The following is an 11050-nucleotide window of genomic DNA, read 5'->3' as shown; positions in this document are numbered from 1 at the left end:
GATGGCAAAATATACAGGGCTTTTCTGGACATTGATCAAAAAAGCAGCCAGCACAGGAAACAGAGACGTAACAAGAAGTTGAAATTTTTGAAGCAGTGATTGCCAGGTAAAAATTCCACACCTTTCTTGATCTCGTTAGATCGAACCACAAAACTGTTAAGTGAGACTATGATTATGAGATCAGGAGTGCCTTCTGGGTTTTGGCCCCCCTCCTTCCCCTTTTAACCAAAGCTCTAGCCCCTTCTTCCAAAGGTGTAAGATATTTAAACACCTCTGAACCAGCAGAAGCTTGTCTTACAAGCAAGGCAGGTGCTAACTTTGGGTCCTGTGCAGTAAACTGGTATCATGAACTCCAAGGAAACATACTTGGCTTCTAATTCTTCCTATTAAAAGCAGTAGGAACACCATTCACAGTCTAACAGTAGCCTATTGTTCAGCTTTTGTTCTAATAGCGTTGTTCAGTTGCAGTAGAGCTCTCTATTAAAATGAACGAAAGTTTGGCTACAGAATGTTACGACAGTAATGGGGTCCAGAATTTAGTTCATTCTGCCTAAACACAATTACAAGCGAAAACAAGTAGTCTTCAGTTTTATTAGAATTGCTTTGGAAAGTAAAGTGCTATTTCCTTCTTCTGTTATTGCAGCAGAAGCTGAAAAAGGCTGAGAGAGGGGTGAGATGGGAAAACAGGCCATAACCATGGCCCTTCAAATAATATGAAGGGAACAGATCTTCTCCAACCAGCACACCAGGAAGAGTACACTGAAGTGAGCTACAGTCTCACAGCACACCCATAAAAAGTATGATACAACAGCACTACACCTTCAAGGAACCCCTGACATTTAGCCAATGACATTAAAACAACTTCCATCTGAAAAATAATCTTTATTATATACAGGAGCACATACCCCAAGAAACTATAGGCAAAGTAGTTGGTCACTGAATTTTATGTGGTTGAGGGATACAGGACAGATACTCAAGGGCAGTGTGCAAACGGAGATGTAGTGCCAGTGTTCTGGGCCTGCCAGAGAGCCAATGACTTTAGGCACAGTGATGAAATCAATCCATCCTCAAATAGGCTTTGTTCAGCGACTAAAGAATCTTTGTTTACCAGCAATATTAAAAGAGCTACCTCTTTCACCTGTGAAAAATGTGTGTGGCTACCCAAGCCAGCGGCAGATACAAGCCATTTTGCAAGTGCTCAGAACAGAAGGCAGGACAACTTGGTCCCTGACAGGGAACTTGACTGGAACAAGCTTGTTTGCATTCAGCATCCTCCTGTTGGGAGAAGGCACTGTCTCACTTCCAGGACATTTTCAGGAATTCTTTAGAAAACATAGCTTTCTATGTGTCATATAGGAACAGGTCCATTTGCATCAAGTTTGCTTTAGACTTGCACAAGTCCAATGCCCAGCACTAGCTTCCACAACAGGCTTTTCCTAAAGCAGAGATGCCAAAACAGGCATCCCCATCCCCAGCCTTGGAGGAACAGTTTATTTTTGGGACTTGTGCCTTTGACTTGGGCCCACATGCCACATAATGGAACCCTTCAGCATATACAGGTTTAACCTTGTGACAAGTAATCAGCGGACCAGAATGCAGGAGCACAGCTCCCCTCATTTCAAGAGACGTGCAAGCACCTGCTCTCTTCAGGGAGAGGTGCACAAATGCTATAAACAGCAAGGTAATTAGCTTGGAGATAAAAAGTTTCTTGTTTCCTATTCCTTTTCAATATTTAAATTACTGACATTATTTTACAGGCTCATCAGAGCAGATGTCTTTAAATGGAATGCTCAGCAGGTCCAGACACAGTGATTTTGGCCCTTCTTTGACAGGAGGCACAACTGAGCAGGAAACATGATTCTGAAATTTGGTTCACGGTCCTTAAAAGACTCTGCAGTGTCCTTAAGATACACATTTTAAATACCAGCGAGGCACAGAGCAGACCTAAGGGCCAGAGGGAAGAAAGAAATTTCCCTTTCTTATAACTAGCTACAGGGTTCCCCCAACCCAACTCATTGATCGAGTCTAAGAGGGGGAGGATCCTGAAGTTGCTAGAAGTGTTGATGTACTGCAGCAACTCAAAAATATTTTACTTATTCCTACCACAGTACAACACTCTAAAATGAGTGGTACCAGCTCCAGGTAGAAGCTGCAGAAACAGATACTTCCTTGGAGCTTGTAGCATGAGGACTCTGGCTTATAAAATGTACCACTTGCAGACTTAAAAACACTAAATGGTATGGCAGATGTCCTGGAAACAGAGTCCAAGCATCAGCACTGGCTGCTGCATCTTCGATGAGTGCAAGCAACCTGGATGCAAGTTACTGGGTTCAGCTGCCTCTTAAGGGCTGACTTGATTCAGTACAAGAAGGCAGCTGGGTGAAACGGTGGGTCCAGCTACCCTGCAGTTAGGCATTGCGGGCCCAGGGATTACACAACGGGCTGGGGCTCAAGGAAAGGCTGTTGTTCCTGTTCACAGGTGGCCTGTGAAGCACAAAAAGAGCAAGACATGAAGAGCGAGCAGATACACGGCCACCAGCAGAGGCAAGCGCGTTCGGGAACAGAAGAGGGATCGTAACAGGCGCCACAGTCCAGGGATATGCCGAGTCTGGAAGAGTAAAAGAGAGACACCAGTTAGTGCCAGGAACAACCAAATCCCCATTCGCCTTCACCCAGAGCTCTCCAGGCCATGAAGATAGTTTCATCTAAGCTAATGAGCATCAACCTTCCAAAACCTTTCCACTGTCAGATTCTGCCACTAGCACCAATCCTCAATGAAACGTTCCCAATCCCATCAGACAGAACCTGCTCTCTGAAGGTTAGCCACGAACCAGCACTCTCCAGTTCTGCTTGAGAAAGGCCAACAAGATGCAAAACATCTCCCCCTAACATTTGCTCCCTACAAATTTCTAGCCCCTCCAAGTGACATATAAGCAAATGGATCAATGGCATTTTTCTGCTGGAGAATCCACCTAACCCCAAATCATCCCACTGGGTTGGAAGATGAAAATGCTTATTTGTTAGTTGAGTTCCCTTCACCCCGTCAGCTGCAGAGATTTCATATCCTGCTCAACAAGCCAGGTATCATGATTTTACACTACAGGGCCCTCCTCAAGGTATCTTCAAACAATGTAACATCAACTGGCAAAGTTCCAGTACAAACAGAAAACAGTATTTTCTACTAACATTCTCCAGGTGTGAACACAGGGTAGCATCCAGTTATGTCTGTTGCCCTGGTTCTGCTTATGCTGTTCTTGGGAGTCCTGCCCCCTTTCTTCTGTGGGGGGGGGGGCAGAGGACAAACTCTTCAGCACGGCATCATTCTTATCAAAACAGGACAAGTGGCTGCCAGGCAGTCACTCAGTACTGAGATGGTTGCCAAAGGGCAGGCTCTCCAGACACCACAGATGCTGGGGCCATTAACACGTATGCTTCTTATGCAAGAAATTACAGATCTGCACAGACTTTTGCTTATCTGCTCACCACTGAGACCTCGGTCCCACAAGGGACCTGGGACCACATCTCAAGCGCAGGCAATGCTGATCTACGTTTTAGTGGCCTCTGAAATACACTCCAGTCATGGAAATACACTGCAGTCATGCAGACTGTAGCAAAGCCACACTCAGAACAATAAGCAACTTCTCACAGGGAAAGCAGAGCAAGCCAAGGGTAGAAAACCACAGAAACCCATACAGACCTAGATATGCCTAAGGCAGGATTTAGCCTGCTATAGGTTCACAGTTTTCAGTTCACATTTTCCTGCAACAACCAGGGCTCACATCATTGGCAACTGTGAATGAAAATTCTTACTTTGTTTGAAGTATTATCCATGGAGTCAATGAGCAAGGAATGCTCGTGACTTGGAGTCATATTAATGCTGGCACTTAAGGAAGACGTCCACTCGCTTGACTCCAGCCTGCAGCAAAAAAAAATTAAATCAGTTTCAGTTTGTTATGATGCCCCAAGCAAACACTGCAGACAAGCTTATGAAAGGAGGTACTTCTTCAAAAAATGGGCAACCACTGCAAAACAGCAGTGGCCTTGCTTGACAAAAACTGGTTTTATTTGTGCAACTGTAGTGCCTCCTGAGCCCAGGCTGAACAGAATGATTGGGTGATCCAAGTAACAATAACCATCTTTCCTGTCCTCAAATACTGTTTCAAAATTAAATTATTCCCAAATTATCTGGAAGTTGCTGAAACCATAACAGAGTAGGCATACTGTGCTCTCTAAAAGATATAGTTGCAGTGCTAGCCACTTCCCGTGCCTGCTAGTCAGAGAGAAAAGAAAAACTTTCATATCGCATGATGTGGGGATTTCCATTCTTTTCCAGTGGGAACAATTCAGTTGCTGGCAGTCGAGTCTTCTCTTACCTAATTTATATCTTGTCCCTTCAAAACTCTTGATTTTTTGTACTGTTATTTCCTTTGTCTTTCAGGATTTTTAAATGCTTTAACTTAACTAAGGTCTGTGTGTTCTACACAGCAGCTTACATGCGAAATTTCACAGCTTGTGACTTTATATCAGCCGTTCTAGCTTCTTTCAACTGTCTACTTTAAATTCTGTGAAATTATTCTGGAAGCCAGCTCTGGCCGCAATGGTAATGGCTCTTGCAAACTATTTCCCAGTGCCAGATCTTCAAGATTGGTAAGTTACTATTACAGTGTAAGATACATAGGCACTGTCAAATCTTTGGGCTAACATTAGTTAGTGAAGTGGCTCAGCTGTAGGAGGCCTCTGTAGACTTTAATGCTAGAAGGGGATAATGCCGAGTTGTGTAGCAACTACCAGAGAACTTCATCCAGAATTCTTGCATCCGGCCCATATTTTTTTGCTCAATAAGCATGGGTGTCAGGAAGAAAGTCACTGTTCTGATGTAAAAGACTACAGCAGTGGTATTTACCTTACCTACCAAGAGATGCACACAGAAGTGCCTACAATCAAGTCAGGTGGCAAAAAACACATAGTCAATGAGGAGAAACAGGCATTTCTACCACATGCCTCACCTCGTCTTAATGCCTAGTCTAGGTCAGCCTCCTTTTCCCTGCTGGTTATAAGGGCATCTGTCAACTAACCTGAGATATGCAGGTGCTTACGGAGGAGAAAAATGCTTGGGAAGCATCTGAGAACTCCTCCCTTCCCTTCATCCAATTCCCAGGCTCCAAACCATACTTTCCAGTAGTTAACTTTCCTCACTGAGAAAGTTGGCAACTTATTCCTAGTCAGAATTTATCTCACTTGAGTTTCTGTTCAATTACCTCATTCTGTCATTGTCTGCGAGATTAAAGATAGACATGGCACAGCTGTTTCTACACCCAAAGTGGCATTGGGCATAAGGATGCATGAAGTGCAGAGATGAACAGACAGCTAGGATCGTCATGCTTTTATTGTAACACTGCCTGTTTGCCCTAGTTCCCTCACCTCCTGATCTGATCCTGTGCTGCTGAGAGCGCCTCCTCCACAGCAAGACGCCGGTCCCGTTCTTCCTCCAGCTGCTCTTCTAAATACCTCAGATCCTGCTTTGTGCTGCTATGCAAACGTTCAGTCTCAGACAACCTACCAAAAAGTAAACAAGTATATGCTAAAAAGGGCTCATTCCTGGAGTATTGTTTCTGTTACATTCACTAATATAGTAGGTGAACAGGTTCCAATTTCCTTCTACCTCACACAGAAGACAGTTATTTTCTTTAAACTTCAAAATTTCTTTAAATTTAAATTTCCTTTAAACATTTAAATTATTCAAAAAACCAAAGTGAGGAGATGAGTCTCTTGAAGCTTCTGTGTCACATCAGGAAGCAGCTCCTTGCCTCTGTTACCCATGCCCCCTTTCAGAAAACTATTTCCAAAGGGTACAAGGAACTGCCTGCTAAGTCTCAATTCCAGATACACCCTAGGCTTAGGGCACCGAGAGCCTCGAGACCAGGACCATCAACATACTTCAGTAATTACTGGGGACCCAGCCCACTAAACCAAAGATACTAGTCTGGCTGGTGACAGTCAACCATAACTGCTCCTGCATGTTGTTTCTTTACTGTTTGAAGCTCTGTGCAAAGATGTTAACTAATTATAGCCATCAAGCACATCTGATGGTTCCTCGACTTCCATGAGATCCTACTGTGGAACTGAGTTCCTCAGAGCTCCAAAAGCAGAACCAGGCTTTTCCCAGCACCTCAGCCTGAGGCCCTCCATCAGGACTAATACCTCCCACCCCTATTCTCACACTTTCTTTACCTCAGCTGCAACTCCTGTAGTTCTGGTGTGTAACCCTCCCTCTGAGGCTCATTCTTTTCTTGGGGTGCTCCTGGAGCAGCATCTGTTGCAAACAATTCCTACACAAAAAAAAAACAAAAAAAAAAACAAAAAAAACCCCACACAACCATGAATGTGTGGCAGAAGGTACTGAATGAACAGGGTAGAAGCTAGCTACAATGCTGCACAGTTAGTGGGGCCGTCTGCAGTAAGCTTTTCTCTCGCTTGCACCCAGAGGAAGACCCTTACCATGCCCTTGTCTGGAGGCTGTAGCTCCTGAAGCTGCCTCTCAAGCACCAAGCAGCGGTTCAGAACCTCATTGTAGTGCTGATGGCTCTCACTGATGTTCCGACTGCTACCTCGCAGCTGGAGGGAAAGGGCATTTTTCTCCTCAAAGACCTGAGACAGCTGAGAAGAGAACAAAACTGCTGAGTAAAGAACTCCTCAGACATTCTTCTGAAAGCAAAGCAGTTTTCTGTGCAACTGAGGGTAAGGATTGTACTGAGAACATAGAAACTGCCGCACTGTTCATCTCTAAGGTCCAAACATCAGTGATAGCTTCCAACAGTGGCTCGTGGCTATGATTTCAGAATAGGGGCCCTGAAATGTCAACATGGCATATGGCATGGCACATGCTTCCAAAACAAGGTTTCAAGTGTTGAGATTGACCTGAGCCTTCCAAAAACATCATTAATAAATTATGATTTTATATTCTTGTTGTCTCCTTGACTGCAAATCTCTTCGAGAAGCTTGCTAAATTTTCAGCCTTGTGTTTCTCTGTAGGAATCGGACTGCTTGTGATTCTGCACTGAAATAGAGCAGCTCTTTAAAGACAGCAGAGAGCACTAAAGATCATAACTGTGCCTTCTGAAGGGACTTCCTTCAGGAGTCTAGAAGGCAAGAGTACAGAATAAAGTCCTGTCAACTAACAGAAACTGAACCTTGAAACAATTTTCTTCATATAATCTCTCTCTCTGGTCTCCCTGCTGCCAATAAAAATGCCAGCAGAAGGAGGGAATTTGTCTGGGCCATGGCATTTAGCAAGGGAGAAGTGAAACTGTTGATAGCAGGATCAGACAACAGGATTAGGAGAGCTAAAAAACAGACTTTTCTATGACATGAGAAGTTGGACAGACATCATCAGAACTCCACTACCGTCAGTCAGGATGGTCATTTTAGAGAAACGGCACTAGAATACAATGGCAAAAAGCTGTTGTTTCATACACCACTGGTACTGATCCTGCTGACTGTGATCTATGTAATCCAACCAGGGATTAGGTAGTGTTAAGAAAAGAAAAAACAATTCCGTAGTCCACAAACAGCAAAATTTTGTCAAGTAAAGCTCTCAAAAGAAGTCTAAAGACCAGAAATATTTTCATGTATCAAATTTTAACAAGTCTGGAAATCACACTTCTTTCACAGCTAAGGAATAAGTTGAATGAGGCAGAACGATGCCATGAAAGAGGTTATCTGAAATTTGCCACAGAAGCTGGGAGATACAATGCCTTGCTTCATCACAGTGAACCATAACCCATACAAACAAGGAACAGGGTTGCAAGTCTAGAAGGCAACAATAATACTGGAATTTCCTAAATAGCACTTGAATAAAATATCTTTAGAATGCTAATTATTATACCAAGGTTAACAAGATTAATTTCAATGAATGCTCCTCGAAAGGTAATTGAGAATAGTCAACACTGATTTATCAAGGGCAGACCATGCTTGACCAAGCTTATTTTGTCCTACAACCAAATGGCTGACTATATGAAAAAGGAGAGAGAACTGAATGTAATATATTTTGCTTTGGCAGGGCTTTTAACATCATCTCTCAAGGCATTCACATCAGGAGACCGAGGAACTAGGAACTGGACAAACGGACTGTTGCATAGGCTTCAAATTGGCTGGACCACTGGACTTAAAGGTGGGTTGACAGCCAGCAATGAGCTGAGTACCCCTAGGGTCTTCAGTTTTGATGGACTTGAGAAACTTGAGGACTGGGCCAACAGAAACCTTAAATTCAGCGAGGGGAAGTGTGAAGTGCTGCACCTGAGAAAGAACCCACACATCAGTACAAGAGGGAAAGAGACTGCCCAAGTAGCAGCTCTCCTGAAAAGAACCTGGAAATTACAGAGGCAGCCCAGCTGAATACAAACCAAGAGTAAATAAGGCAAATTGTACACTGCGCTACGTTAGGAGGAGTAAGAGAGCAGACTGAAAAGAGTTATTATCCCCTCTACCTGGTACCAGTAAGACTGTAACTGGAATACTGTGACCAGTTTCAGGCTCCCCAGCTCAAAAGAGACAAAGAGAAATAGAAAAGAGTCCAGGAAAGGGCTACCAAGATGGTCAAGGGATTACAGCACATGGCTGAGAGAGCTGGGCTTGTTTAGTCCGGCAAAGAGGAAGCTAAAAGGCAATCCTACAGCAGCCTACAGTTACCTGAAAGGGAGTTACAAAGCAGACAAAGCCAAACTCTCTTTGGTAGTGGTAGACAATATAACTGACTGTGGCTTAGAAGAGTCAGGTTGGACACTCTAAAAAGCCTTTTCATTAGGAGTGCAGAGCAGCATTGGTCAGGGGTCCAGAGAGGTTTTAGAATCTGTTATTGCAGCCTTTCACCACTCAGCTAGACAGAGTGATGGCTGACCTGATCTGGTGTTGGTGACAGTGCTGCTTCAAGCAGGTCATTCTAGATGATCCTCAGAGGTCTTTTCTAACCCATATTTCCAGTTCTGTGATGTTTCATGAAATGCCCACGAGAACAGAAAGATCTGATCCTGCTCCCTGAGCCCTCTTCAAGCCTGTCCTCTTCCCCATGTTGCTCAGGCCAGACTCCACATGAAAGCAAAAGATAGAGTCTTTACCTTGCTGTTTAACTGCTGAATCCTCAGCTCTTTTTGGTGCAGTTCTTTCAGGGTGTCATTTAGCTGGGCCTGAAGAAGTTTTGTCTCTGCTTCTAGGCTTGAGAAGTCTCCTCTCAGAACTTCTGGAGAAACCTACCAGAGTAAGAACAATCAAAAATATATCACATATGACAATCCACTTCAACATTAGCCCTCCTTTCTTTAGTATTCCAGGCTCAAAGCCCTGCATTATTCCTAGGCCTGGAACTTGACCTGCCCAAACAAAACATCAAACATGGAGTAAAACAAATATCCCAAAAGGCAGCTGAAAAGCCCAATTAGGAAAGATCGCTCAACTTGCACATAGCACTGGTCCTTCTCAAAACCTGTACAATACCTGAAAAAACAGCACAGTACAAACAGCAATAGAAACCCTCAGCAAGAGGCTTTTAACGTCACATTCTAATTTTTAAGGAGAACTAAAACAGAAGAGAAGATTTTAGATTCAAAAACAGTGCAAGAGGCAGTTCTAAAACAGCCAGATGGAAAGACCTGAGAAGGTCCACACTGGTTGGATGGAACTAAAATGCCTGGCAAGCCCAGTCTCTTTTAATCTCTCTCAAAGTTGGGAGCTATGAACTAAGGGAAGAGGGTATTAAGGGTATGCCAGGGTCCTCCACAGGTTTTCGATCATCCAAGTTGCTTTGTTGGTCTACCCCCTGAAAACCATGCAACAAAATCTGATACTGCAGTCTGTGAGATGTTTGACCTGCCTGAAGACAGGTAACACACTATTTTGGCTGAATTTCAAGCCTAAGATTTCCATGCTATGCAGAAGCTGCTCTGTTTCCACTCACCTTCTTCTGGTACTGCTCCTCTACAATTTGAGACCTGCTGAGGGGCAGCCTCATTTCTTGCATGGTCCTTTGTAAATGGCTCAGCTGCTGGTCTTTGTCTGCTATGACCATCAGGTACTGCTCCTTTATGCTGCTGTTCTGCTTTTCCCAGGTAGTCTTCTCTTGTCTGCAAAGCATCATGCAAAGCAAATTACCAGGAAATTACAAGTAACACTTATGATACACAGGCATCCAGCTCAGAATGAACCAAGGAAGATGCTCACTATTTCCCATTATTACCCTGCACCAGCTAAGTGGGCTTTATGGTAATAAAACTTCTTAACTACAGGTAGCTTAAGAGCAAGTTTAAGGAAGTATTTTTTATTTGGCTCAACACTGCAGATTGTTCACTGCTTACGTTTGGTAGTCCTGAACCATTTTACGTTCTTGCTGTACACACAGTTTTGGCTAGAACATCATTGACAATGCAACTTTTCACCGTAAGTTTAGCACCGTCTCAGTCATACACACCAAAGCCATAGCATTGATCCCAGTACGAATATGAGTCCTTCACTTCACTTGCACTGTAGATGTCCAAGAAATAAGTCTCCTTTTCTTTTATCGGGAGATAAATAAAACTTGTAAGCTACTTAAAACCTTACAATATCTATTTAGTTTTGGGGTCAGATTTGCGGGGGACTGGAGGGGAAGAGCATTACAAGTGTTTACATCTTTGTCCAAAGATAAACCACATGTCATTTCCACAAAAGAAAAACCCCTCTCTCTCCAGGTTCTGTCATACTTAGGTGGATCTCTGAAGTAATCTCAGAGGAATTTTTCCCACTTTTAGAACAGAGTGTAGCATTTTGGCTAATTTTAGTCCAGCAGAGCATAACAATTTACTAAACTAAAATTACAGACTGTTTTTATGGAAGACAAAGCAAGTAAAACAACGTATTAGAGTCTCATGACACGAGTGTTGTCTATACAGTGATATCAGTCAGATAATCAAAGGTGTTCTCTCAATCATCAGCTTGGAGTGGAGAGGTCCATAATTGTATAAATAAGCTCCAATACAAGAACCTGCCTAATTTTCCTCTGATAGAGAGGACATTGGCCACC

General features: G+C 43.4%; 1 protein-coding gene across 3 annotated transcripts in view; it reads right to left on the bottom strand.

Moving 5' to 3' along the window:
- Positions 1–862: 862 nt before the first annotated feature.
- The window catches only part of GOLGB1 (golgin B1), a 49089-nt gene continuing 38901 nt past the window's right edge, over positions 863–11050 (bottom strand). For all 3 annotated transcript variants that reach the window (XM_064497894.1, XM_064497947.1, XM_064497849.1), the window contains 7 exons: positions 9950–10115; positions 9114–9245; positions 6499–6657; positions 6232–6329; positions 5422–5556; positions 3811–3916; positions 863–2608 (listed from right to left, as the gene is read on the bottom strand). In XM_064497894.1, coding sequence (XP_064353964.1) covers positions 2474–2608; positions 3811–3916; positions 5422–5556; positions 6232–6329; positions 6499–6657; positions 9114–9245; positions 9950–10115 — 931 coding nt within the window. In that variant the 3' untranslated portion in view covers positions 863–2473. The remainder of the gene's footprint in view (positions 2609–3810; positions 3917–5421; positions 5557–6231; positions 6330–6498; positions 6658–9113; positions 9246–9949; positions 10116–11050) is intronic.

Source organism: Dromaius novaehollandiae, chromosome 1 (assembly GCF_036370855.1).
Source record: "Dromaius novaehollandiae isolate bDroNov1 chromosome 1, bDroNov1.hap1, whole genome shotgun sequence".
In the NCBI taxonomy this organism is placed as follows: Eukaryota; Metazoa; Chordata; class Aves; order Casuariiformes; family Dromaiidae; genus Dromaius; species Dromaius novaehollandiae.
This window is presented reverse-complemented; position numbering and strand designations above follow the sequence as displayed.